We start from the raw sequence: 27,125 nt of genomic DNA on the forward strand, positions 1-27,125 counted from the left end.
CACCGAGCAAACCGACTCATGTCTCCCATAAGCCAGCTTCACGTTCTTGGCAGCGTTGATTTCGGCGTCTCATACTATTTTCAATTCAACCAGACACCCATTGCCTTACTCCGCTATTTATTGCTGTTCACAGAATGGGCCGAAAGGGTTCAACGATGCTCCGGAGCGACACGAGATAGTCCGAGTCATACTGCGGTCTAATGATCATGATGTTACACGCTGATAGATGGAGATTGGTCCGGACATGGCAGGTCTTCTATATTGAATCTCAAGCTCACGATGAAGTACCTTGAAGCAATTAAATTTCAAAAATGAAATTCAACTGGAGCCAAGTTGAGTTGAGTAAGTCTATTCGTAGCATTCTTCGCCTGGGGCAACCCACCATTTCCTGGGAATCAGAAAATAGTGTTGACATTTTGAACTCACAGGTCCATTTACGTATTGAAATTCTCCGATGGTGCAGAACGATGTTCCTCTTTCTTTTCCCCCAGGCAATACTCCTGTCCCAATGACTGAACTATCCAGTTCTCTCATCATTATCAAATGAAAAGGCTTCAGAATATTTGACCAACATCGCCCAAACAACGCCCCTTTCAGCTTGCCTCAAAAAGCCCGAGAGGTAACAGCCGAACAAAGCAACGATCAAATCATCAAGCGGCAATGATCGAGAGCATATGTTGCTCAGGCCGGACCCAACGTCGATCTTGCTGGGTTATGCAAGCGGCGGGTGATTCATACCTCCCTCGGCAAAGGCGCTTCCCCGCATTTCACGAAATCCCCAGTTTGCTGCAAAGTGCAGGAACAGTCCCTCCAAGGATTGAGAACCAACCATTCCAAAAACAAAATTTGAGACTAGATACATAAGGCGCGATTATGGAGTCCGAGGCCACGATCTCTACAATGGCAGATGGTAACTTCCCCGGACTGCCTCCCTTTCCGGACGACGTACCCACAGCACCCCTGCTCCGTCTTTCGTTGGATAAATTACTAGCGGGAGACACAGAGGAATGTGAAAGGCTGTTCAGATCATCTACTGACATCGGGTTCTTCTACTTGGACCTGCGTGACGCCGGGAAACAACTCCTCGCCGACGCAAATCAGCTGTTTACTGTCGGAGAGCAGATATTCGGGTTGAGCCTGGAAGAGAAGAAAAGATATGACTTCAGTGCCCAGAACTCGTACTTTGGATACAAAGGACAAGGGGCATCGATTGTCGACAAAGCGGGAAATCTCGACCGCAACGAGTTCTACAACGTGAGAAACACATGACATACTCACCCTCCCTGGTGCTATCGCTCACAAAGAGTATACCAGGCATCAAAGGACGATATCTTAGGCATATCCGATCCCCTCCCCGGCCCAGCCGTAGTACAGAACAGCCGAGGCTTATTAAAGTCGTTCATGGGGGGCGCCCACAGCATAGTCACACTCCTGCTCAACGTGCTCAACGACAAACTGGGTCTTCCGGAGGATACCCTCGCGAATCTCCACAGACAACAAGCCGTCAGCGGCGACCAAGTACGCTGGATCAAAGCGCCGCCCCAGCCGGTCGACGACCGCCGCACAGCACTGGGCCAACATACCGATTTCGGCAGCGTGACTATTCTCTTCAACCGCCTCGGCGGCCTGCAAGTGCTGCCCCCGGGCAAGGACGCAGAATGGGTCTACGTGCGCCCGCTCCCGGGTCATGCCATCGTGAATTTGGGAGACGCACTGGTCAAGTTCACGAATGGGCTCTTGCGGTCGAATATTCACCGCGTGGTCGCTCCACCTGGTGCCCAGGCGGACTCGACGCGGTACAGCCTGGTTTATTTCGCGCGGCCAGAGGATACAGTGATGTTAAGACGCCTGGAAGGCTCGGACATGATTCCACCGCTTGTGGATGGGCAGACAGAAGAGCATATCAATAGTAAGGACTGGATCATCCGGCGTGCCTTGGGTCGACGGATTGATCTGGGAAAAGAGATTGATTATGAGACGTCAGCGGGCACAGAGCAGATCAGCCAGCGAATCAAGGTCTAAACCATTGCACTCTCAATCTGGCTTGTGAAAGCCAAAGGAGCCGAGGAAGCCATGGAAGGGGGAATTTCTCATTACTCAATCGGAACTTTCTGCTGGACTTTTGTCAGCCCCGTCTTTGAGTGAGCTAGCCCAGGGCTTTGAGAGATCGGCGCAGGCACAACTTGTTTTATAAGGATTGGTCCTTGGGGATCGGCGGCACCAGTTCTTAATGCGCCCGTTTTATAGTACTTTTGGCGCAGCTAACCCCCTAATTATTCGGTATGCGGCCGAGGCTGAGGCACGAGTCATGGATCCTCCTCTCAAATATGGGTAACTCCCTTACATGACTAGACGATCGATCGCAATACGGCACTTGTAACACTCGAAACGGCCCATATCGCGATCTGGCAGAGAGAAATACAGAAATACCAGCAAACCACTCCTAGTGCCAGACCCAACCGGTCGGTACTGACAGGTCCTCGCCCTGACCACGTCTTTGGTCCAGCCGGCGGAAAAGGTCGGGAGGCATCCCAGTGGCTACCAGCTCTACGGACTTGCTGTGCCAAGTCTCAGGACGGGCAACCGACGAGGACGGTTGGTGTAGCGAAGGCGACATGCACCGGGCTCCGATCGTTGCATTCGATTTCCCTTCTAGAGACATCATCCTGCATGATCTTCCTAAGGGGGCCATGCAACTATCATGCGATGGAGGACGGGGTGAGCGGCCCAGCGAGACGGCTCAATTGGGTTAGTGGACCGTTTGGCCCCCGTTGCACCTCCAGCACCCTTCTTTTCCCTTCCGTCCCCAGGGCTGTTTTCCATCTGTCCAACCGGACCCATGTCGAAATTCCCAGAGCTTCGGGTCGTTGCCCCCTTGCTGGCGTCACGGCCCTTACGGAGACCGTAGTTTAACTCTATATAGAGAGGTGCGACTCGTACTCGTTTTCAAGCCTTGCAAGATCCCTAGTGGTGTTCTTTGGGAGATATACATGTGTTAACTCGTATTGATAGTATCCGCTGAAGCTGCCAACCAAAGTAGCGGCCATTGGGTCGCTGCGATCGCCTGTTTTCCCAATCGACCACCAGTGGTTCTTCTAGCAAATAGGCAGGGCTCCTGCAAACCCTGTGGTCGCGGGTGTCCGCGCCAAACTCAGATCCCAAAAGCCAGCGCATGGCCCCTCTTGCCCGATTGCCTCTAGGGTAAGATGTTGTAGCTGATAGACAAAAGACCGGGCCCAGGTCTAGATTGCGATGGCGCGCTAGAAAGGCGTGTTGCAGAGAATAAAGTACTTCGGCGTTAAGGCAAACAGGTCGAAACCCAGAATCCGTCGCACTAGACCGCAACGGGCAAGAGTCGGGTGTGCAAGGTCGTGGTATCTTCGGCGTGGCGTTATCTAGAAGCATGGGCGATTTCCCGCGATCCAATGGCCGTGCCACCTGTCTCCTGTGCCCCCGCAACTTCGAGTTGCAATCTTGTGCTGGGCACTATCGCTCATCGGCTACGTCGATATCCTACTAGTTGAACTAGCCAAATTACAGCCCCCCGCTCATGCTGCACTGCCTATTCGTCGAGGAAAACGTGGCATCATGATGAAGTGGCGGAGAAAGGTCGGCAGATCCGTTCTACGGTCCCTCTGCCCTTTCGCCATTCCGGAATCCACTTTTCGGCCAGCACGGTATGCCCGAGCCCTAATTGATGGTGGCTGCTGGCACAGTTGAAGGAAACTTACATTGGCCTGGCCTCGGTTGCTTTGATGTGGACCAGTCGCGATCCTAGCATGCGGGATTTTGCAATCCGTTATCCTGTATTGGACAAAATACGATATCGCTTGATAGACGCATTGTACCACGCTAGTATTAAGCCTCGGGATCTGCTTTAATATAGGCGGGCAAGTGCTCGCTACATCCTGTGGTTAAGAGCGACACTTTTATTGGCCCATTCTTCGAGTAGTGCTTCGTGGGGAATTGATAATGGCGTGTTCCTCTTTTCACATGGGCCAATGTCGGAACTAGGCCAGCTGTGACAAGCCACAGGTATTACTGCGTACACAAGTTACTTTCATATCGAAAATCCGAATACGCAAGTGCTGGCAGTGGTTTGATTGCTAAGTCCTGTATCTAAGGGCGCACAATTTGCTGGCACTGCCGGGGGAGGAACAAGCCCCAAATGGATTCGACGTCTCAACGAGACACGACAGAGTGATGTTACTAGGCCGTATCCAAACTGGAATCTTACAAAATGATACATCGCGAAAAGGGAAAGCCTTGGATGGATGTTGCGCGAAAAGATTGTAACCAGTTAATGCATTGCGAAAAGAGCACACATACGTCTGCTACGTTTTATATGCAGAAACGGAATGTAATGAGCAGGCTCATAGACCGACAGAAGATCAAATCGATTCAAAACGAAAGCAGTAAATGGCCATGCGTACAGCAATGCCACGTTGCAGAGTCCATCACTGCGCTATAGTCAAGCTGGCCATTCTCTCTTCAACACGCCGTAGGACCTCGGGATCAGGCTGTTTTTTAACCTTCTTGGGCCTATTCAATTCTGTTAGCAAACTCATGGAGAACACCAGTAGAGCTCAATACATACGGGATGCGCCTTGTTTCCGCACACTTCGCCTGTCCACATTTCGAGCATGTACTTGCGCCTGGAATCAAATCCGTCTCACAGACGTGACAGATGTAATGCACGCGGCGCCGCGACTTCCTATACGTCCGATCCGGCTTCAGCAGCTCCGGCGGATCCGCATCCCCGGGATACCCATCCGGATACTTCTCCAGATTAACAGGCTCCCGAGGACACTTCTTGCAGCGCACATGGGCACATTTCGCGCACTCCTTCTCCCCCGTCACAAACAGCGTCCCGCAGGCGTGACAATTGCGGCGCACCCGCTGCCGCACCGTCTTCCGGATCAGATCCTGCCCGCCACTTTGCGAGGGCTTCACAAACGGCGCAGCCGGGTTGCCGGTGAACCGCAAGTACGGGTCGACCCGGGTCTCGCCGCGCTCGCGGGCGCGGATCTCAGCGATCTTGGTCTTGGGCAGCGGCGGATACTCGTTGGGGAGCCGGGGCTCCTGCTCGCGCGCGGGCGGGTCGCGCGGGTCGCGCGGACATTTCTTGCAGCGGGGGTGCTGGCAGTTGACGCAGACCTTGTCGGGGCCGAAGACAGTTTCGCAGCGGTGGCAGGTGCGGCGCACGCGCATGCGGATGGGCTTGGTGACCCGCGTCAGCTGGAGGTCGGCGGGAGACTTCCATTCGCCGGGTTCGAGGGTCAAGCCGTATTTGCTGAAGAGAGCGCGGGCCTTCTCCTGTTGCAGGGCGCTATAGTCGGTGAGCAGCGTGGGTTCGGGGATTGGATTGCGGGCTGGAGTTGTTGGAGTTGCTCTATAAAGGCATGTGGGGTTAGAATGGAATTTCTGGTTTTGTTGCGGGTGGGTATATCCATATCAATATCATATGGACGGAGTACTATAGATATAGGATATTTCTTTCTTTTTTTTTTGGGTGATCATGGGGTACGAAGGCGAGAATGTGGGGCATACGTTGGTTTGCTTGACGAGGCAACAGTGTCCGGCCGAGCAGCGACAGATTCACGCTTGGAGCTCATGCGAGGACGCAGGACCGTCTTCATGCGCTTGAGGTACTTTGACAGACCCTCGGGCTTGTCGCCCTCAGGCTGAGTGGGACGGTCTTGCGGAGACATGGCGCTGATTAGTTCTTCGGTCTGGGTCGGTTTGCCCGTGCAAGAATGTAGTAAATTTGTTGGTTGCAGGTCGAATTGAGCGGAGCAAATCACTCCAAACACTTATTCGACAATAGAACCACCACCAGAAGGAAACCAGGTCGAGTATCGTGCCGAAGCACAGGGCGGTGGGTGAAGGATATCGAGGTCGGGAGATGAGCAAGTGGAGGGAGTCGAGGGATCTAAGTATCGAATCCAACCTAATAAAATAACCTCAGGGGATAATTTACGGTATAGATGTGGTATTTTGGGGAAGTGGAGCTTGCAAACAAATCTTTTTCCCTACCCGAGCACATGGGACTCCCGGTAAGTTGGGTCTTTTTGGTCTGTTTTGCCTCGTAACCAACCCCGTGTACTGCGTAAGCTTAATACCGCAGTTGCTTCAATACACTTGGACTCGGTATTGCATCTCGGTAGCTTCTCTTCGGGTGGAGTGTCCCTACACAATTTCTTTATTTTATTTTATTTTGGCCCATTATCCCTTCTGATCGTTGAACCCCGAAGGACGGACACCGCAAAACTATGAGGGTTGAGAACAACCATGTTACCGGCACCACTTACCCCGACCCAAGCTGGCGGGCACATCCTCCCGGGATTTGGTCCATGGGTTCCCAGCCGAACCAGTCTGAAGGTACCAAATGTATTGTACCAGCTCAGAATCTCCCGTGTCTGGCAGGTGGGTCATGGATACCAAATGGGACAAGTGCTGTTTCCCCACTCATGCTCCTGCAACCGAGCCCGAGGAAGAGGATCAGGAGGGGGAATAATATGCTTGGGCGGTCTGTTCTGAGCGTAATGCGTCACGAAAAGAGACCATCAGATCAGGGCCGCTCTGACCTGACGCCTTTTCCACACGGGCTGTACTTTTGAGCTTCTACCTCCCCCTTCCCCCCTCTCTCCCCAGCGCTTTCGGACACACTTGAGCCAGAGCATCTGATTGACTGGGGAAGTGACTTCCAGTATTCTAATATAGCCCTCTGATGGACCGCACTGATGGACCGCACTGATGGACCGCACGGATGTACCCGTGCCCCTGTGTGTTGGTCCAGTCAACGTCGAGATGCGGGGACTGGGAGCGGGTATGCCGTTGACCCAGGACTGGGCGGATGACGATCAGAAAGGTCAATGTCCTGGGAAAACGGAGCGCAAACCCAAAATGGAGGCTTCCCGAGATGACAGGACGATCTCCCTTAATCCCTGCCTCGATTTTCTTCAGCATTTACGATCCAGATGGCCTGCAACGCCTTTGTTCGATGGCACGGAGATCTTCCGTTGGAAGGAGTATAGCGTGAACAAAAACAGTAATTCAAAAGAGGAGCATGCCGCCAAACTTTGCCACTAAACTTTCCAATGGTCGTATTTGTCCATTGGATGGGAAGGCATGCGGTGCCTGTATCTTTGTACTCAGTCCTCTTCACCCTCTGAACATCCTATGGTCAACCCGCCACGCCGGCGCTGGTCTGATTTGCCCAGCCCAACACCGATTCCTGAGGCCCTTTGCACAACTCCAGCCATTTTGGACCCTGAAAGATCGGCTTCTATGGCTCCATTCTCCCGTCCATCATCTCCTCTACATCCTTGGCTATCTAGAGTTCCTCATGTAAGCTGCCAAGACGTTTCAATTCAAGTTCAGGAGGGAAAAATTCCGAGCGATCAATGCGCCGACAGCCAGAGCCACGGAGTTCTTCGCGACCTTTCGGGGGGATACTCCTACCCGCGGCCATGCATGATGCATGACACAGGCAGCGGTAGGAACGAACATCCCCGAGGACCCACGAGACTCGGGGCCAAGGGAAATGGCCATAGTTGTGAAATCGGGCTCCCGCTTACTTGACAGTTACGACTCTCCTGCCAAATCCAGAAGGGAGAAGGATGGATCGATCGAATGCGCAATCTGGCTTTAACACTACTCCGGAGACGGCCCTACTGCCGCAGCTACGCTTTAGTTGCAGGCTAGGCTTGCCCACCCGCGACGCACTGGCCTCCGATTCTTACTTTTTCTTTTTTCTTTTTACTTTTTTTTTTGCTTTTTCTCTCTTTTACCTTTTCCAGGTGCAGGCTCGTTGCCCAACGGTTCCACTTCGTGCTTATGAACGCCTGCTCGTGAGGTGCGGGTGAGCTTCATGCCACCCTGATTGTTTCTTCCGATGCATGGATGCTGCGATGCAGTGGGGTGGACTCGGCCGCATGAGAATACTCGCGAGTGCAGCCAAAGGGTGCGATCGGGGTGGCAATGTCTTTTGTTCTTGTATTACGCGCTATGCGACAGAGTACTTTGGCGTACTTTGGCCTCTCATGACCAAGGCATGCGCTCTGTTACAGCAAAGGTAAGTATACTCCGGAGTTGCTGTCGAGTTTTCTGCTCAAGGACTGCAAAAGCTCCCGTGCATTGTTCCCTTTGTTTTTGAATACGAAACAGTCCCTCGGGTGTGTGTCCCGTGCAGTGCATACTGCGTAAGTGGAAAATTCGAAGACTCGCTTGGAAGGGCGGCCCATGCCACATCCCGGGGCGTTGGGAATTGCTAAGTCATATTTTGCTGCAGTCGCCTCTGGTGCCCCTCGACCCCGATCGCCGGGGGGGCAGCGGTGGGTCTGTTGGAGAGCTCTCCACCCGGTGGGCCTCGTGCCCGGCGTTCATTGCCCAAGATACTGGGGCCGCAGCTATGGAGTAGTGGGAAGTTGCTGGAGGTCTGATTACCGTGATCGTGCGAACACCCTGCCGTGCCTCATGTCATGGTCTGATAACCTTGTGTCACAGAACTCTTACGGTTCCGACTAAACAGCAACTGCCAAGTCAACAGTTCCTGCTCAAGGGGCTGACGTCGGAGTTCTCTTGTCCTCCGATCCGTCTATGCACATCGTATAGGGGCTGCAGGATATTTCAATAGTGTCTCGGATGGATCTCCGTCCAACACACCCATCGTTCGTCAATGATAAGCACCGTTGAAATTCAATCGTCGGCAGTTACTTCAACCGACTCGGAACCTTCGATTGTACTTTTGACTGTTATGACTGTAGAAGCTACTAGCGCTTCATACTAGTAACATGTCAATCTCTGCTCTAACCCAATATACTAGTACCTTTCACTGCATTTACAGCAAAGAATGCATATGCACTGCTTATGTGCCCCTCGTTATTTCCAAGTTGGCCTCCTGGATAGCATGTCCTCGTGGAGTCTTCGAAATATTGAGCCAGCGAAACCATCCTGATACAGGTGACACGGGAATGCAGGCCGTCCGGTACTGTATCGATGATATGGAAACAAATCTCCATATTGGGGTCTCATCGCAACCCTTTGCCACCTCTCAGTGGTCAAGCACTGCCTGGTTCTGGACACCTCATTGTTCGCTACCACAGTGTCGGAAGCGCGCCCATGCCAGCTGTTTCTTAGCTAATGTGCGCTAATCTCCCGGCTCCTGCGTAACACAGCGTAGCGATCGTCATATCTGACCATGTCCGAACACCGTATATATAATCATTGCCCTAGCATTTACCTACGGAGAACGGAAGGGACCATATCTAACTAAACAACCAAATCCATACGTGAATCGCCTCAGTTCACCGTGACAAATACATGCCTGAACTCAACTCAAGTCTTAGTTTAAGAGAGATGCGGAGAAGGGGCCGAGTATGCAGAAGATTGGCGATCAAAGCCTTCCATCCGAACCAATCACAGCCTTGACAATTATCTCGGACAGTAAGGTCATGGGTGCTGTGGGTGGCTTCATGGTCAGACGATCTACGGGAGAGAATAATATCTCCAATCCCCCTACTGGGAGAAAGTGGTCGATCTCTATGCCAGGACGAGCCGTAAGATTCAATTCCCTCAATTCAGGGTCGGCGATTGCCGGCAGCCTGGGCGAATACCACCTTGCCTTACCACTAGTCAAGCTACAGGCTTTTAGCAAGGGTTCATTACTAGCAAGCGTGCATCTGAGCGGAGATCTGCCCAGACTACCGGGGTATACAGATCAAGCATCCGGCGGATGCAGCAGCGATCAAGCCGACTGCTGGGGTTTCCATGTCGCTGCAGACTAGTCTAATAGTTCGATTATGGGTCGAAGTGTAAGCCAGCAGTATCCTATTTAAGCATATATTGGGATGATTTTCATTTCGGGGTGTCAGATCGTCGGCTAGCCCCGTAAAAGAGGCGCAGCCGTAGGCCGTGCCGTTGCAAATCATTGTGATAGATCGAATAGTTCAGCTGGACCAAGACTTTTAGGCTTTCTGACGCTCAGGACCAATGTCGATCTATTGCGACTATTGTCTCTTGCACCTTGTGCCCTGGATCTGCAGAGGCAGCTTTCCTGTCCACGATATACCAATTCAATATAGCTCATCGGAACATGCTTCATCATAAAGATAGTCGGCGCCCAGCGTGATCTTCAGATCGAGAACGATCCCGAGAGTAGATTTCAGTTGAAATATAGCTTAATATGCGGCTATGCGATCCGCAATACCCCTGATGCCGTCTGCATTCTCAACCTCGAATACGCGGCCGACGTTGAAAGTTCCCTTGAAGTCATTCACCATAGCGGCATACGACATCCGCTGTGTAGGGTTGCAGTTCTCTGGAAGCCAGTATACAAGCACGAAGCGTTCGGTTTTGCGGCCGTCTCTCTATAAGAGGAAACAAACATATTGTCAGCGCGAATCGTAGCCAGTTGAACGTTATGGCCATCTTACCAGCGTGACTGGGCAATGAAGAAAAACAAATCGTGGTGATGATTCAGGCAGCTCGGTGGCTAAGTCTTCAAGGCTACCGTAAACCTCATTGTCCTCGGCGCGGATTATTCGTTGCTTTTGGTCGATGATATCTGCACCCCTCATTAGCACACAAGGTTGATCCGGCAGCTACAGGTGGACTGGGCACGGCATACAGATTTTCGCTTGAGGCTTTCCTCTAAATTTCGCAGACTGAACCTTGAAGTCCTCCACATTCTCCTTTGTCGTTTTGGGAATTTGGTAAATAGGTTCCGACTGTTCATCACCGGTGAGTTTGGGTAATCTTCGGGGCCACCGTGGAAGGAGCGTCTCGCCATTGGAAGACAATGCTTTGCTTACCATATTGAGAAGCAGATAAGGAACGACCGAGTGAGATTGGCAGGACTGTTGCCCCCGAATGAATTTCGAAAGCGTTCGTGGCTTGAGATGATCACCTCAAGATCAGGGGAGTCGCGAGGGGCGGGGAATCCGAAAACAGGCGGAGAGATGATCCCCCCCCCCCACCTCGCGAATGTCCATTGACTGCGTTGGCCGCTGCGACCTTCATTGTTCGCTTTTCTCGTGACTCTTCCTTCGAACTCATGTTTACTCGATTGAGCCAAATTACCCGTCACTTCTCGCGCCCTTCAAACTCCCCTCTGGCATCTGTCTCTACCCCATCCCTGGCAAGATCAGGGCCCGCCGCGATGACATCAGCCGCCAACGCGAAACCCATCCACACGGCAGCTTGCCTGATCATTGGAGATGAGGTTCTCGGGGAAAGGTAAGCTGAATTTGGGAAATATTCTCTTTCAATCAAATCGCTAATTATACTCTACCTTCTCGCTAGACCATTGATACCAATTCACCATTCCTAGCCAAATTCTGCTTCTCCCTTGGCATTCACTTGCAGCGTGTCGAAGTCATCCCCGATGATGAAGAAGACATCATGGAGGCTGTACGCCGCATGAGCGCCCGCTATGACTTTGTCGTCACCAGTGGAGGAATTGGTCCAACGTCTGTGTACCCTCGAATCTCAAATTATAACCCTGCTCGGCGTTCATCATCGAAAGCCCAACATCTCCAACATACCTGCCTCTTCACTTTTCTCTCCATGCATCCTCACAAGCCTGAACCTTGCTAATTCTTATTCTTTTACTAACAGACACGATGATATTACCTACCAATCTGTCGCAAAGGCCTTCAACCTCAAGCTCGAACTATACCAAGATGCGTTTGATCGCATGAAGAAGCTCTCCAGGCCTCACCCCATGCAACCCAACTTCGATTGGGAAACTCCATCTCCTGGCTTGACTGCCAAGCTACGAATGGTCGAGCTACCGTTCGACCCAAAGTTGACGTGGGAACAGCAGGCCATCTTTGTTGCTGATGACCTGTGGGTGCCCATCGCGGTGGTGAACGGCAACGTACATATTCTTCCCGGTGTGCCTCGTTTGTTCGAGCGGCTCTTGCAAAACTTGAAGCCACTTCTCGTACCCCGCCTATCTGATCCTGAGGGCAAGGGTACTTTCCGCTACCTCTTCAGCACTCCCTTGCCAGAGAGCGCCGTCGCCCCGTACCTGACAGAGTTGGCTGCTAAGGTCGAACCACGAGGTATCAAGGTTGGCTCTTACCCCCGTTGGGGTAAGAAGCGTAATACAGTTACCCTTGTCGGTGCTGACAAGGATTTGCTGGAATCTCTTGTCCAGGAGGTCGAGGCGGGTGTTCAAGGACAGCGGGTGACAAGGGAGGATGAATTGGACCCTCTTGAAGAAGTTGAACAAGTGTTCAGTCAGTGATGAATCCCTTGGTCAGGTGAAAGGCATACGTAAGAGGACGCGTTTACTTGTATCTGTTTTCCCAGAAAGTACTATATCCTTTGGGAAAATTGAGTTTGCAACCTGAGGTGAGATGTATATGTGTCACCTCACGCTGTATTTGTTAAATGGATCTTAAATCAATACCATTACTATCCGTAATAGGACTTCAAGAATTTTTTTTGTCACGCCGTCTTGTCTCGATAATGAGGAAAGTTTAGATGTTCATACAATTATTGGACTCCGGCGCCCGGTAGATGCTGGGGCTGCTTGAGTTCCCAGATGTTAACATATCTAAATTCGAACTGGAATGACTTACGAACGAACTCAGTAAGTAGCCATCTTCCATTCTGATATCAAGTCTGACGACTAGTAGTAAGGCAGCCGAATTACTATATGTACCAGTACATGGTCTAATTTCGAGTATTGAGACTCTCGGCTTGTAGCTAGATGATCATTATAGTAGATTCAATCTCTGATAAGCTTTTCGGTAGCTGTGAATTCCAGAAAGTCCACATAGCCCGACGCATGAGCCACCATCAGCGTGTCTTTCGTAGCAGCAGCACACTTAACTCCGAGTTCCGATCCGAAGGGATATCGGAGAGACTTTTTCAGAGCCACAAATGATCCAACCATTTTCATAAAACAGCGAACGGTTACCTGTGGCACTCGGTTCAGGATAGAATGACTGAACATCTAGTCGGCCCATGCTAGTGTCGATGGTCTTTCCATCCGCAGAGACCGGGACCACGAGTCGCGGCAACCGTTCAAATCCCGCACACCAATCAAACTTGCTGTCTTAACATCGCAAAGACCAATTGTAGTGTATTCCAGCGATCCTGCTACCACTGCATCTCCAACGAAACAAAAGTATTTCCCGTCGGGAGAAAACTCAAGGGAAATGTTTGAAGCTTCTTCAACTATTGTTTGCACTTTATCAGTGGTCATATATTGTAGTCGAATTCCTCCACCGGAAGATGGCGATGCGTACGCTAAAACTGTACCACCTGGAGACAGTGCAATACTTTTGACCACATGGGCTGCAAGAGTTGTAGATTTCATTAGTGTCCACGAGTTCACTGCCCAAATTTCAAGTGCCACGGGCTCTTCAAGTTGCATCTTTGCTTGACGAATGACTGCAAGGAACAGTCCATCCGGCGAGAAGGCCAGCTGGGCAGAGTAAAAATGCATTCCGCAGGCCACCTTGCTCTCAAATTGATGAAGCACCTCTCCGGAAGAGATGTCCCAGACTCTAGCATAAGGGGACATGCTGCAAGTGGCACTTCTATCAAGATTGTCAAGGCTTTCTATACTGGTATCCTCCAGATGTATTGACCCATCGGCCAGGAGTCCGCAGTCGGGACTGAAGACCGCTGCAGAGTGCCAGTTCTGAGTTACCTCAAACTCTTTCAGAATGTCACCAGTGAATATGTCTCTAATCTGGTGCTTCTGTTTGTTATCAGGGCTGACAACATCAGTGCTGACAATGAGTTGGCCATCCGGTGAAAGAGACTTCGGCAAAATGTCAACAGACCCCAGAAGGCCAAGTGGATGCTCAACGGCTGCTGTTGTCGTGTTCCACAACTTCACTTCTCCCTTTTCATCCAGGGGAAACGAGACAACGAGGTCGCGGCGAGGATGAGGAATCATTTCGAATATTTCCCTTCCATCAAAAGCTTCATACCCTTCCTTTGGAGTTTGGCAGGAATCCTGAGATTGAGGCTCCTGAGCCAGATTCCAGAGTCGGATGGTCCAGTCATGACAAAGTATTGCCAGCTGTGTCTTGTCATCTGAGATTGTCACTGTCTTTGGGTCGGAATGCGGCCCCTTCAGATCGACTATGCGTTCGCCGGTCTCGTAATTCCAGAGCTCGATATGCAGAGGCTTAGAATAAGACTTTTCAAAGTCCCAGTAAATGAAAACCTTATGGTCTGATGAAAACTGGATACCGTGGAAAGGTTTGAGCTCTTTTACAGCCCCGACAAAAGTGTCAGACTCAATGCTGAATGTCTTAGCCTCCGTATGACTCGACATGAAGAGGTTATCATTGGGTAAAAATGACAAGCTCTTCCATTCACCCTTTATCCCTGTCACTAATTTTCCTGTTGCACATTCCCAAATTTGAACAGTATCATCATGAGAGATAGCCGCGAATAAGCGGCTACTTGAAGAGGAAATTCCCCACTGGTCGCAATCGACGAGCTTGAAAGGTCCCATGAAACCCCTCGCAAATAGCCCCACTGCGGGTGTCTCTGATTATGAGACTGCCGTCTTTCTTCGAGAAAGCCACCATGGTTTTATCATTAGACAGGGCAATAAGTGTGACCTTTCCAGATGAATTCCCACTGTTCTGGTGGATTCTCGTAATGGCGTCACCATTTTCAAGATCACAGACATATACCTCCCCAGAGAACGTGCCAACAACTCCTAAGGATTGGTCATGGGATAGCAGCACGCTTGTAACTGACAATGTTTTCCCAGATGGCTCGGGCTTTTTGATTCTTATTTCTTTTTCCTTGACGCCGGTGTAAACGTTCCAAGTTCTGAAGATTCCATCTGTCGATAGACATATAATCATTTTCCCATCATGCGAGAACTTGACGAACTTGCCATAGCTTGAGTTATCGAACGTGTTTAACAGCGTCCCTGTTTTAGTATCCCAGACTCTAGCTGTGTCTGAAGCCACCATCTTCCCATCGGGCGAGAACGAAATGCTCGAACTCTGGCTTTCTGACAGAGAATGCTGCCATGAGTCCCAGTGCTTCTTAGCCACTGGTGGCCGCCCAATGGACGCAAGCATCCTCGATTCGAATAACTTTCGCACAGAACTAGTTTTTGGAGAGTAGGCAATAGCAGCTGTATAAATTTGAAGCGGAGTTTCTTCGACCATGATTCGAAAAGACAATAAGAAGCGTTTGATATCAGAAATCAATGAGCGAAGCTCGCCTCGCCCCTCTGCCTTGTTTGATGTCAGCTTTAACCTATCAAAGCACCCACAAAATTCATCAAGGACACCGGGCAACACTCACAGGAAGGGCTTCAATATACTCGGCCAACAACAGTACCTGGCTTACTCCGTCTGACATCTTTTGCATAAGACTCAGGGATTCAAGCCAGTGAAGTATGTGTATCTCCAAAAACTCGTGCACTTCGCTGCCATCAACGGGGTTAATAGAAGCTCCCCGGAGGTGCACAACCCAGTGCAGAGAAGCATATTGGACGTGCCGAGAGATATTCTTTTCAAGAACTTGAAGATCCACATCTGTAGCTCGAGAGGACGGTTTTGGAAGAAGGCAGATATTTTCCTTGAGCGTATCAGAAAGGGCTGCTAGGCACTGGTGCAGGAGTATCGTATGTGCCTCCTTCTGGCGAATCAAAAATCCACTCTCTAAGCACCTATGCTCATCAAGAAGAAAATCACGGAATGAGAGGTGGACCAACGTAACAGGAGAAGTTCTGTTTTCCCCGAATGATAGGACTGAATAAAGCCGCTCTAATATCTCACTCACATCTGAGAATTCCAATGAGAGGAGATTAGCGAGATGGTCCATCGAAAGGGGCTCCACCAGGTTGATCAGAGCTCCGACGATATTCCGGAATAATTCACAGAGTTGCTCTCTCTCTTCATCAATCGCATCACCAGTAACCGAAGTTTCCAGAATTTGCATATACATTTTGTCCAAGTTCCCTTGAGGACTTTTCTCATTAACCTTTCCTTCCAGTATGCTCTTCAAACGCGCATCACGTTGATTTCGCGTTATGCGTGACTCGCCAAGGAAGCGGCATGCTGTTGCTGCATAAATGAAGAGCCCATCAGACTTGAAGGAAAGCTTTTGAACATTCTCTTTGCCTGGCCAGCCCATCGTAAGGCTATGCCTCTGCGCAATCTGCTCGATTCCATGCAAGAGAAACCGTGTTATGTCGTCGACTGAATTTCCTGTCCCTATTGACAATGCAACCTTTTGAAGCTCCTTCCTGAGGACAGCAACGTCCACGACGCTATCAAAACTCGACTGAATAGTTGCTTCTGGCCTGCTAGTGACAAAGAATCGCAGAGATATGGTACTTAGGATATGGACTTGGCTGAACAGCTGCAACATGATACCAATATCATCCTCGGATTCACACTCATCAAGAGCATCAATCACTAGAACCAAGGTAAATGACACCAAGTTCTTCTTGTCAAATTTCTGAAGAGGATCAAGAATCAAATTCTTCCATTGACTGCTGATTGACTCGTTCCCAATGTTCGGGTGACTGGATATATAGTCGCTAACATCACTTTTGATCCCCGGGAGATGTTCCGTCAGGCATTTGCACAGAGTTGTGAAAAGCTTCCGAGCCGTGCTCCTGTCGCCTTCATTTTTATCGAAGAAGAAGACACCACCTAGGAAGACGTTCTCAGGGAAGGCCGTCTGGTTTCCCAGAGGTGTTCGATGGCAGCATGCTGAAGCGACTGTTCTCGAAATAGTGGATTTTCCGGTTCCAGCCATACCAGCAAGCCAGTACATCGCCTCGGAGTCAGTGCTCTCCAACCAGGCTTGAATTTGTTGGAGTGTGTCGACTTGAGTGCCCTCTAAGCAGCAAGGTTTGTGTTGATCGTCAAATGAATCGAATCGCGCGCCCCTGGCGACCTCTAGGCTATTCAATAACTGCTCCTGGCGTATTGCCTGAGATGGTATGTGAGTACATCCTAAATCGGATTCCATTTAGACGAAAGCCTGTAGTAAACTTACCTTCGCCTCATCCCGCACTTCACTCATGATGTTCATTGACAAAGCTATCTTTTCCTGAATAGCCACCACCTCAGACTCCACTTTACGGAGTACTTGACCATCCAAAATCTTCCACCGAGATTGTATCGTCTCATCAAGGTGAGTGATCAGTTGGAACATTTCGTGCCAGTCGTCGGTAGCCGCCACATCTTCTGCAAGCCTGAGAAGTCGGGACTTGGAAAGATGTTTCGCAAGTCGAATCTGATATTCCAGAATTGCCGCGTAAAGCTTAATCGTCTGAGTCTTTATCGAATTTGCAAGCTCTTCCAAAGACGTCGTTGTCCCAGGGATTTTACTCGTGGCCGATAGGTCGATTGGCGTTGTCTCGATGACTCTATACCGAATGAGAATGCTCGAAATCTCCTCGAATCCATCCACAGCATCATCACCTTGAGAGATGGTTTTAGAGATAGGGGTCAGAAGTACCAGCAGTCCTGCCCATGCCAGGGCTGCATGTGGCTCCGCGCTGATTACTCCACCGATCAGACCACCAGCGGAGAGGATTGAGTTTATAGTTCGTTGAACCTTGTCACGCACGACTATCTCTCTTCCGGCGACGGTGATCTTTGTTCGGGCATTTTGAATCTCTGCAAGCTTGTCATTGATCAAACTCTGGAGATCTGGGGAGGTCTCGTTGGTCTGAAGAAGACTTTGCTTATAGGCATCTATAAGTTTAGGGCTCTTGGTCTCTATCTGGCCATATGCTTCTTCCCAGAGATTTCCAAGCTTGAATAGCTGTATACCAGGGGCTGCTGGGGCTTCATTATCGACAACTGGGGGTTGATCAAGTGCTGAATTCGAAGGTGCAGCGGGGTTACTCGCGGGAGATTGAGCAGGTTGGCCATTTGCGCTGGTCTGGGCAGGCCCTTGTTGGATTTGCGCACCATCACGCTTGCGCGACGAAGAGAAGACCTTCTTGACGTGGGACAGAAATGGCATCTCCAAGAAGAATATAGGTTTTACCACGATTCCGCAATTCCAATGTCCAGCGATACGTATCGAGCGACCGTGCAAAGCCCCCGGCCGCGGCGATCAACCTTATCGTATTTGCGAGGCTTTCTGAGGAGAGCTTTCCCAGTTGAATTCGAACAGGCCGCAGACCAGGGCGAAGGCCATTAATGAACTCAACACCAAAGCGTGCCTAATGCTCGCTTGGAGGGGGACATGCAATCGACCCACATTTCAGCCCCTCGTTTCAACCTCGCAGAAGCCCTGGCGCTTAGCACATCTCTCCTACCATACGATCGGCACTCTCACAGTCTGTTTATGGCGGCCAGCGCTGGCACAGGCAAGTCAGCGCCTACTTGGGAGGCTAAATATAGTGCAGCAACACATGGAAAATAGGTCTCGAACTTGTATAGAAGCTCAATGAGAGAGTAGTCCATATATTAGCAGCCACGACTAGGACTCGATAGCGACCCACCCACAGTGATTTATCGATCCAAACCTAAGAAATAGGCCGCGCATTCGATCAACAGTATCTTCTTCGGATCATCAAAACAATATTTTGTCGGCGCAAAATGGAAGCGCCCTGAGTGGACCCTGCCTCCGGCTACCTTTCTGATTCGACAAAGACAGTCAAGTAACTACTAGAGGGAAATGACAAACCCATTGTTCACCGCAGGACAAGTTTCAGGCTCCCCCAGGCTGTTACAGTAATTTCCGCAATCAGATTGACCTCCATACTCTCTCTTCTTATCCCACGGTGCCCCGCTTTTTCCCTATTGGGCTAGAATTCCATCACATCCTGAGGTCAATGTAGTTTCGATGAGTCATGATAACTCACTGTCAGTATATGTACACATTTTCCTTTCTGCCTTCAAGTCAGGACAGGTCTAATGACCTAGCCAGGCCGATCGCTTACCGCTATCCTCTTTACCACGGGCCAGGGGTATTGATCACATGGAACACGTGACCTGGGCATACTAATATCGGATGATCGGCGCATTGAACTCCTCTTCCCTATGTTTATCGCACCCAGTTTGTGGCCTAGCTTAGTTGAATCAAGTCTTGCTATAGCTCTTCACACTCTTTTCTTCTTTCCCTAGCTTAAATCTTCTTTTATCAATCCACCTTACATAACGAATCTTGTATTATTGCTTTGAGGATAGGTCTAGAGCCCGGATCATGTATATATTGCACCATAATCTATCCTGTCCCATCAATGCTTCAGCAACCCTTGCCTCTTATGGTTCACCACATTCCTTTTATTAGCCAATTCGAACTTGTGCAGCCATATCACTAAATGAACAGATAGAGAAAGTGATGGAGCTTCTAGAATATATAGATTCAGTCTTAAACCGATCTCTGAGTGGGCAGCATTCTGACCGACTGGCATCTCAGTTTAAAACTGCATAAGTATATCACGCAGCCATCCAAATTAAAAGTGTAGTGGAGCTTCTCGGGTACAGTCCGAATCACAGAGTATGACGAAAAATCAACTTTCCCGGAATCTCTCCATCTCTCTCTTTGTCACGAGGGACTCCATCTACAACACACCAGGAAGAATCGGAAATGAGCGTAGATATGTCATACGTATGACACATACCCCGGAAGGCAGTTCGCTTCTCAGCCAAGCCACATCAACTAACGGCGGACTGTGTAACCTATCTAGTGCTGATCCTTCCCCACTATTGAAGCTCCCTTTTCCGTCCACTGCACCCTACGATGCACTACACTTTAATCACAGACATGCTGCCAACTTCATAGTGGGCAGATCCCAAAGGCATGCAAATGAACAACATCATCTCTAGCTTGAATAAATTCAAGCACGGATCAGAAATAATAGCTTATGATGTATACTATACATTTTTGTCTGTACTAATAGAGATAGTGAAAACATGGTTTCTACAGCTTTAGCCTAGACTGGTTCTTGCAGAAGTGGCGAGCTGAACATGGCAAGCTGAACATCTGCATGTTGGGCCCACCTTTCTACACAGGCGGAGTGGGATTGGCGCTACCAAGAATTTGCTATCGAGAGATGTGGGGTCTACAGGCCCTTGAGTCCATTTGAGCCATATTCCTAGCGAATACAACTTATACACCGGAGCCGATTCAGCTGCTTTATACTCAGCGTGCCTAAGCCTATATATACTCTTCCTACCCCAGCATCAGCCCTTCTCCTCCCTCTCTGTAAATCTACAGAGTTCCATTCTACTTTTTTCTTTCCACCAAACACCAAAACTATACCAGTATCGTGCTTTTGAACCAAAATGCGGCGAATGAATGACGACGACTTCAAGGAACTTGAAGTCGGACTAAGGCCTCTGGGATGGGGAATTTACTATGTCTGTACGTACCATCCTGCAACTTTGAAACTTACATAGGAATCAAGAGGCTGATTATGAATCTCAAGGGAACGCATTCGCTGATAGTGATGATCACCCTGAATGGAGGACCGGTGTTGACATGAAGGGCTGGACTCTGGCCTACAATGATGACGACGATCTCGTCTTCCTGAAGACTGAGGGGTACAATTATGCCTACTTCGCCCACAACAGCGCACCCGGTGGGGCGTACTTCTCGCTTAAAGACTTCTGTGTCAAGTCGCGCGAATCGGACCACCAGTTTAATGTGATGAGCATGCAAGAAGGTTATGGTTACACATGTGACCGAGATCAAATGGTGGAGTGGGCTCGACGCTGGAGTGGTTACGAGGTGACGGGAGAAGAGAAAGAGTATTACATGGCATTGATCAAAGCCGCGCAGGAGGGCGAAGGGCAAGAGACTTAGAAATGGACGGTAAAGAAGGAGACATAGACATCTCAATATTTATGCAAGGATCTTTTACTCCAATGAAAGTAAAGGATTGAAACGGCTAGACCAACTTTGTGTCTGTCAATGTACCGTCGATGAGCTGGTATAAATTATAGTGACGTGCTCTCGCCTGGAATTCTCTACCAAGTGATGCGGCTCCGCAGGAATCGAATTTGTGTGAACCGATACTCTCGATGTTAATTCAAACTGGATTTGCAGGTTGTAGAACCTTTATACAGGATCTGGGAGTTCGGGCTACACGGAAAATATTCGACTGAGATTGGAGAATCGAAGATTTGAAGATCTACATTAGTTAGTTAGTTCAGGGAGTATTACTAATTGGTATTGACACAGGCAACAAGTAAATCTGGCAGTAGGAAAGTAGAAGATAGGTCAGAAAAGCCAATAAGAACAAGAAACGATCTAGGCCTACTTAGACTTGCCCTCTAGGCAGTAGCGCAGGATTCTTCAAGATGGGTCGACAAAGGAAGACATAAGGCTAGTGAAAGAAGTAAAAAGGATAGCGGTGAGCGATCAGCCTGGTCAGATCATTGGATCTGTCCTGATTTAAAGGCGGAAATGAAAATGTATATAGTTATATATTGATAGTAATTTATCATGACCCATCGAAACTACATTGATGTGAGTAATGGACGTCTAGCCCAATAGAGAAAAGCGGGCACCGTGAGATCAGAAGAGAGAGTATCGAGGTCAATCTGATTTCGAACGTTACTGTACCTGGTCGCTCCATACTGAGAGCTGGCCGTTCCATTTCCTAAACTCATGTCGACCACAATGTACTAGTATTCATATAATTTGAGATTCTTTTCTCTCAAAAGTAATGTTTCTCAGCCTCTCTGACATATACCTAAAATAATCGTCTCTTTACTGCTAGCAGGTCTGTTTATTTACCGGGTCATGCTCACCAGATCTGATACCCCACAACCATCATACAAAGTTCAAGTTCTACATTCAGTACCAGTCTATTGCAACACTCAGATTCAGTCCACAAATCAGTACATTTCCAGAATTCCAAAGGATGCTCTGTAGCAGTCCTGCATGATTTAAAAAAACGTATATTGACAGCCGTGCCGTCTCAGTGGAGACAGACATGATAGAACAAAAAAGGTGACCAGGATAAAACAAGGGAAATTCTTTCGCACACAAAAATCGACAAACAAAACGGAACAAAAGGGGAATCAAAATTCATGAGACGAGGTTGGCGTCAAGGGTCGGCTGTCGTCGTGCAAAGTGCTATAGTGTAAGCCCCATCCGTGATTCCGCATCGAAAAGCCGCTAATTTTCTTTTTCTCGCTCTTCCTTTCCTCCCTCCGAATATACTCCTATAACCAATCCTGATTTGTTTCTCCGGTACCCTATTGATAAGAGGGGTATTCCCAGGAGCCCAAATCATCACTTCCACTCCATTATCCATACCGTTCAAACCCCCTCGGATGATTCCGTCCATATATAATCCAGATTCTCGATCACCAGTTATAATCTCCAAATCAACTTTGCCCCCAGGGGCAAAAAGCGGCGGAAGAAAACAGCGAAAAAAAGCGGGTCCGTGATAGCGGTAGACGGGGTATCTCGGGCCGTTTACATGATAACACACTTGGAGCAGCAGCCAGCGCTCTCGCCAGGCTCGCTAACATCCATCTTGCCCTCAGGCTGGCGGGCACCATAAGCACCGGATCCGGAGGGGTAGGAGGACATTTCCTTGTTGTAGCGGCGAATCTCGCGGACGAGGTCGTAAAAGGCGTTCTCGACGTTGATGCGGGACTTCGCGGAGGTTTCAATGAACTTGCAGCCGAACTGTCGGGCCAGCGCTTCACCCTCTGTATATCATAAAACACTGCGTTAGCTTGGTTCGTTGGTTGGGGAGCTTATCCGGAGCTCGCAGAGGCAGATCCTTTTGGGGAGGGGAGGATTCCGATGGACGCCGGTTTCGCGAAATGGGGGATAGCTTCAGCCGTGGAATTGCGTACCCTGCTCTGAGACCACACGCTCCTTCTCCAGATCGCACTTGTTGCCGACCACAATGATGGGGAAATAATCCTTGTCCTTGACGCGCAGGATTTGCTGTTGGAAGGTCATGATTTCTTCGAAGGATTGGCGCGAGGTGATGGAGTAGATCAGGAGGAAGCCCTCGCCGGTGCGCATGTACTGTTCTCGCATAGCGGAGTATTCTTCCTGGCCGGCGGTATCCAGAACGTCCAACAGGGCGACCTCATCGTCAACAACACACTGCTTACGGTAGGAGTCTGGATGAAAGGGATTAATATCGAGTGGCAGAATGGGCCATTGTCGAGCCGCGGCCAAAGGGACGGTCTGACAATGACCAAGGCAAGAGAATGGAATAGTCGCTCACCTTCAATTGTCGGGTCATATTCGTCGACGAAATGACTCTGAATCAGCTGGATGGTCAGGCAGGATTTACCGACGCCACCGCCGCCGACGACGACCAGTTTGTATTCTCGTAGAAACTGCCAGGGTCAGCCATTGGGAAGCGACGCGCAGGATTCGGAGATGGGACACGAGGAGGGGTCGTGGGGGGGTTTGAAGGAGGTTCCTGAAACAGGAGTTGTAGAGAGGGGCTTTTTTACCTTTGAGGCCATGACTTCGACTCTGTGATTAGGAAAAAGAAAGGGGGAGGGAAAGGGCGGAAGAAGTAGCCGAGCTCTTTACGCGATCGAGCGAAGCGGTGGCTAGGAATGGAGTAAACAAGGCCTGAGAAGAGGAAGAGCAGGAGGTTTAGGGGTCGAACTCAGGAGGTTCGGGAGGTTCGAAATGGAGCTTCTTTTGTTCCACGGTGGATCCCCCTTTCTCTAGTGGGAATTTTTTTTTGGGCGCAGGAATACGGCTTACAGAACAATCACTTCAAGTGTCCTAGTTGATTTGATGGGATTTCTATGCTAGGAAGTTCGATGCCAGGGTCGATTGCATCTCCCTGTCGAGCAAAGGGGACCAAAAGGGGCATTTGCAGGGAATCTGCGCGGATTCTCGAGATTCTCGAAATTCAGGAGATCGTTCAACAGCGGACCGTTGATTGGTGGACACGACCTGCATTTCCGGGGGTTTGGGGAGGAATTCGACATCTCGAATGGAGTCTCTTAAGATAAATCTGCTCTGGTCAAAATTGCAATTCAGAATTAATCCCATCCGCTCCCATCTCTTCCACTGTGTACTTGAGGAGGACCCTGTACCCTAGCTGGGACGCTACTCGGGCGCGGGTGGTTCGCCTGATTAGCCCTGCGGACGGACGACCCATTCCATTGAACAGCCCATCAATCTCATGGTAGCGGAAAGGAAGCGGAATTCGACGGGTCCCTCAAGCCCAAGACCTTTAAGACTACGCAGTAAAAAAACCAAGTCAGCTTGTCGGTGGATCTGCCCGGGGGAGTTGCTGGGCCTGGGCAACGGGCTAGTCTCGCCCAGCGTCATGATTTTCCATCGGAATGGGTCTTGCCCGCGCACATAATAGGCTCTCAGAGGATGAGAACATTGGGGGGGGAGGGGGGAAAGCAGAGGAACTGAACTAATATCGGGCACCAAATCCACTAAGATTCCACGATAACTGGGACACCGCACCTTCACCCTTCTTACTTGTCGGTCTGCACTGGTCTCCGCCGGCTATGCGCTTCGCTTCCTTCTCGTCACCCCGTCACTCGGTCACCCTGCTGTCCACGCGAACTGACCATACACACAGGTAGCCCCTTCGGCACCAGCATCCTTCAGATCGCAGAACCTGGTCGAAGTATCAATCTTTTCCGGGGAATTCATTGACTGCCATGCATCCTCGATCCTTCGGGGATCGCCCGTCCCGTCAATCATTTGGCCTTGATAAATCTGGATTCTCATCGCCTTGCTAGCCGAAGTGGGGGCTCGGCCGCAGCTACCGCCGCGGCTTTGGGGGTGAGACGCTGACCAACTTGCAAACATTATGCATACTCATAGCATAATGTGCATGTAGCAAAGTCATGATCGGCGAGCGGAATGCCCCCGGTTTCCTCGACTGGCAATTGTTCTGAACTGACGCAATGCTAAATTACGGGGACTCCCGCAATATCCACGGAGCTGGTACGATCGTTAATAGCGCATAGCCACGCCTATCGAGGTCCCAATGAGCCGCTCCACCCTTGCCGCCAGATTACCTCCGAAGACCGCGCTCCATTTCGAAGCTGACGTCAAACTCACCCTGATGTGATTGGTCAAATGCACAACGCGAAAATGCCCGGTGATATATCATGGATCGCTATTATGCAGGTGGCAGCTTCCGGTAAGGATCGAACAGTGTAGACTTGAGCGCAACATGGTCCCAGCCCAAGGTGCGAAACCCAGGGCTGTCTTGATGTGGCGAGGTGGAATGAGAGGTAGCTTCGTAGATCATGTCGACATGTGATAAAGCGGGGTGTTGGGATTGTCTTCCGCAGGCGTATTGCGCGTTCCACTGTCCGTATATGTGAGAGTTGACGATTTGGCCGGTCCCAAGAAGGCCTAGCAAGTGGGATGATGAGCTTATTCATTGTTCCGCCGCATCATGACGCGAGGTTATGATGGTCTCGTATCATTTTCGGCCTGGCGGGAATTTTGCTCTGTACGGGAATATAATGACGATGGATACTCTTCATCCAATAAGGGGCATGGCTAGGGGGGACGCGCAAATACGATATGTTGCTATCGCTTTGCTTGGATGAGCGCCGCTTTGGCCCTTGCACACATTTGCCATTCGACTTATGCAAGACGCATTGAGGACGATGAAGCTGCCTCTGAAAGGAGCGTAGCAACCCTGGTTCGACTTCGGAGGCTCAAATCAATCATAGCGGCAATCTTGAAGATTCGTCCTGTGGGGCTGGGGTTCAAGTTCGCCCTGTGGGGTCTTCCGAAGCCGCCTTAAAAGAAACAATTCATCTCTGTACGAATGCAACTCAATGAAAACAGTGTGGTTTATAGACTTTCGCCATGGCACACATCACTTTTGATTTTTCACTATTACAAACCTTGCTAGGCAAGGTCGTGGTCCTGACCGGGGGTGCTACAGGTATTGGCCGATCGTGCGTCCAGCAATTCTGCAGTAAGTAATCGAACACAGTAGTGTGACACCCAACCCGTGCTAATCAATCGACAATCGACCACCAGACCATGGCGCAAAAGTGGTATTCGGGGACGTCTCGGAGGCGCCTTCTCTAGAGCTACAAGCCGAACTTGCTCCGAATGCCCATTTCGTGAAATGCGACACCTCAAACTATTCCGATCAACTGGCTCTTTTCAGAACTGCCCACGATCTATATGGGAAAATTGATGTCGTCGCTGCGAACGCGGGAATCTCGATCCCACAGAACATTTTCGATCCAGCCGCCGATATCACCCAGGAACCCTCCATGAAAGAAGTAGACATCAACCTAGTGGGGGCGCTTTTCAGCGCTCGTATTGGAATGCACTACTTGCGGAAGAACGGAGGGGGAGATTTGGTGCTTACCAGCAGCATCGCCGGCTTTAAGGAATGTGGGGGCTTGCCGACCTACACGGCTAGCAAGCACGGGGTCATTGGGATCATGCGGGGCCTCCACTTGACAGCAACTCCCGAAAACATCAGGATCAATGTCGTATGCCCGTGGATGACGAGTAAGGAACCCCTCTTTAGTAGCCTTATCTTGAGAGCTTTGATTTGTCCGGGTTGAGGGATTAACTGTACTAGGAACAAGGATGGTCCTCGGAATCGAGAAAGGATGGTATGAGCGGGGTCTCCCAGTCAATGAGCCCGAGGATGTGGCTCGCTCCATTATTATTTGCGCCACTGCGAATCGGGGGGATGGAGGGAAGACCCATCGTGGGGCTGCTCTTCCCTTTGCGGGGAAGATAGTGTATGTGGCGGGCGGGGAAAGCTATGAGATCGAAGACGGGATCCAAAGACTGGAGCCAGTCTGGCTTGGCGAAGAGAATAGCAAGGTGCTCGCGGCCGGTCAGGCATACCTAGCGTCTGAGGGAACCAGTTGGGACGAGACTAAGATGAATTGAGATACGTTGACATCTTCCATGAACCGTTTGACATCATGTGGACTCGATTAACGCTTCTGGAAATTCAGTTAGACTGGGGCCTTGAGGGTCGTCCAAGTTGATGAACGTGGAACATTGCGTAAAGGAGATGGTCGGCTATCCATGGTGCAGATCCGAAAAGCCCCTCTAAGGGATCGATAACTAGAGCTTTAGAGTTCACGATATTGCCCCAATTCCCCCAAATCCCCCAAATGAATTTCTGTCTCGCTCCTTCAAATTGACGAAATCAGGTAGAGGTTTCATCAATGCCATTCTTGACAAATATG

The 27,125-nt window shown here is 50.1% G+C and overlaps 11 protein-coding genes across 11 annotated transcripts; 4 read left to right on the plus strand and 7 right to left on the minus strand.

Annotated features, from left to right (window-relative positions):
* Positions 1-873: 873 nt before the first annotated feature.
* N7468_001310 (putative oxidoreductase, 2OG-Fe(II) oxygenase family) lies at positions 874-2,022 on the plus strand (the record flags this gene model as incomplete). The annotated part of the gene is made up of 2 exons (XM_058470607.1): positions 874-1,254; positions 1,315-2,022. 2 exons carry the CDS (start codon positions 874-876, stop codon positions 2,020-2,022), a joined length of 1,089 nt encoding a protein of 362 aa, XP_058333748.1.
* A 421-nt stretch (positions 2,023-2,443) lies between these two features.
* Positions 2,444-2,665, minus strand: N7468_001311 (uncharacterized protein; the record flags this gene model as incomplete). Its single annotated transcript, XM_058470608.1, has 1 exon — positions 2,444-2,665. One exon carries the CDS (start codon positions 2,663-2,665, stop codon positions 2,444-2,446), a length of 222 nt encoding a protein of 73 aa, XP_058333749.1.
* A 1,792-nt stretch (positions 2,666-4,457) lies between these two features.
* Positions 4,458-5,711, minus strand: N7468_001312 (uncharacterized protein; the record flags this gene model as incomplete). The annotated part of the gene is made up of 3 exons (XM_058470609.1): positions 4,458-4,542; positions 4,598-5,392; positions 5,551-5,711. The coding sequence occupies 3 exons, from the start codon at positions 5,709-5,711 to the stop codon at positions 4,458-4,460; spliced, it is 1,041 nt and encodes a 346-aa protein (XP_058333750.1).
* Positions 5,712-10,181: 4,470 nt separating this feature from the next.
* Positions 10,182-10,817, minus strand: N7468_001313 (GMF family protein; the record flags this gene model as incomplete). The annotated part of the gene is made up of 3 exons (XM_058470610.1): positions 10,182-10,370; positions 10,437-10,567; positions 10,631-10,817. 3 exons carry the CDS (start codon positions 10,815-10,817, stop codon positions 10,182-10,184), a joined length of 507 nt encoding a protein of 168 aa, XP_058333751.1.
* Positions 10,818-11,161: 344 nt separating this feature from the next.
* On the plus strand, positions 11,162-12,253 carry N7468_001314 (flavin adenine dinucleotide pyrophosphatase; the record flags this gene model as incomplete). Its single annotated transcript, XM_058470611.1, has 3 exons — positions 11,162-11,224; positions 11,305-11,471; positions 11,620-12,253. 3 exons carry the CDS (start codon positions 11,162-11,164, stop codon positions 12,251-12,253), a joined length of 864 nt encoding a protein of 287 aa, XP_058333752.1.
* A 714-nt stretch (positions 12,254-12,967) lies between these two features.
* Positions 12,968-14,305, minus strand: N7468_001315 (WD40 repeat domain-containing protein; the record flags this gene model as incomplete). The annotated part of the gene is made up of 1 exon (XM_058470612.1): positions 12,968-14,305. The coding sequence occupies one exon, from the start codon at positions 14,303-14,305 to the stop codon at positions 12,968-12,970; it is 1,338 nt and encodes a 445-aa protein (XP_058333753.1).
* A 127-nt stretch (positions 14,306-14,432) lies between these two features.
* N7468_001316 (uncharacterized protein) lies at positions 14,433-17,985 on the minus strand (the record flags this gene model as incomplete). The annotated part of the gene is made up of 3 exons (XM_058470613.1): positions 14,433-15,230; positions 15,301-16,941; positions 17,008-17,985. The coding sequence occupies 3 exons, from the start codon at positions 17,983-17,985 to the stop codon at positions 14,433-14,435; spliced, it is 3,417 nt and encodes a 1,138-aa protein (XP_058333754.1).
* A 2,273-nt stretch (positions 17,986-20,258) lies between these two features.
* Positions 20,259-20,778, plus strand: N7468_001317 (uncharacterized protein; the record flags this gene model as incomplete). The annotated part of the gene is made up of 2 exons (XM_058470614.1): positions 20,259-20,337; positions 20,402-20,778. 2 exons carry the CDS (start codon positions 20,259-20,261, stop codon positions 20,776-20,778), a joined length of 456 nt encoding a protein of 151 aa, XP_058333755.1.
* A 1,623-nt stretch (positions 20,779-22,401) lies between these two features.
* On the minus strand, positions 22,402-23,420 carry N7468_001318 (Ras family protein; the record flags this gene model as incomplete). The annotated part of the gene is made up of 4 exons (XM_058470615.1): positions 22,402-22,640; positions 22,791-23,066; positions 23,174-23,288; positions 23,409-23,420. 4 exons carry the CDS (start codon positions 23,418-23,420, stop codon positions 22,402-22,404), a joined length of 642 nt encoding a protein of 213 aa, XP_058333756.1.
* Positions 23,421-24,474: 1,054 nt separating this feature from the next.
* On the minus strand, positions 24,475-24,744 carry N7468_001319 (uncharacterized protein; the record flags this gene model as incomplete). The annotated part of the gene is made up of 1 exon (XM_058470616.1): positions 24,475-24,744. One exon carries the CDS (start codon positions 24,742-24,744, stop codon positions 24,475-24,477), a length of 270 nt encoding a protein of 89 aa, XP_058333757.1.
* Positions 24,745-25,764: 1,020 nt separating this feature from the next.
* On the plus strand, positions 25,765-26,820 carry N7468_001320 (NAD(P)-binding protein; the record flags this gene model as incomplete). Its single annotated transcript, XM_058470617.1, has 3 exons — positions 25,765-25,876; positions 25,942-26,427; positions 26,501-26,820. The coding sequence occupies 3 exons, from the start codon at positions 25,765-25,767 to the stop codon at positions 26,818-26,820; spliced, it is 918 nt and encodes a 305-aa protein (XP_058333758.1).
* Between the last annotated feature and the right edge of the window lie 305 nt (positions 26,821-27,125).

The sequence above is a fragment of the Penicillium chermesinum genome (genome assembly GCF_028974085.1).
Source record: "Penicillium chermesinum strain IBT 19713 chromosome Unknown utg000002l:1.0-5270490.0:1.0-5274688.0, whole genome shotgun sequence".
Classification (NCBI taxonomy): domain Eukaryota; kingdom Fungi; phylum Ascomycota; class Eurotiomycetes; order Eurotiales; family Aspergillaceae; genus Penicillium; species Penicillium chermesinum.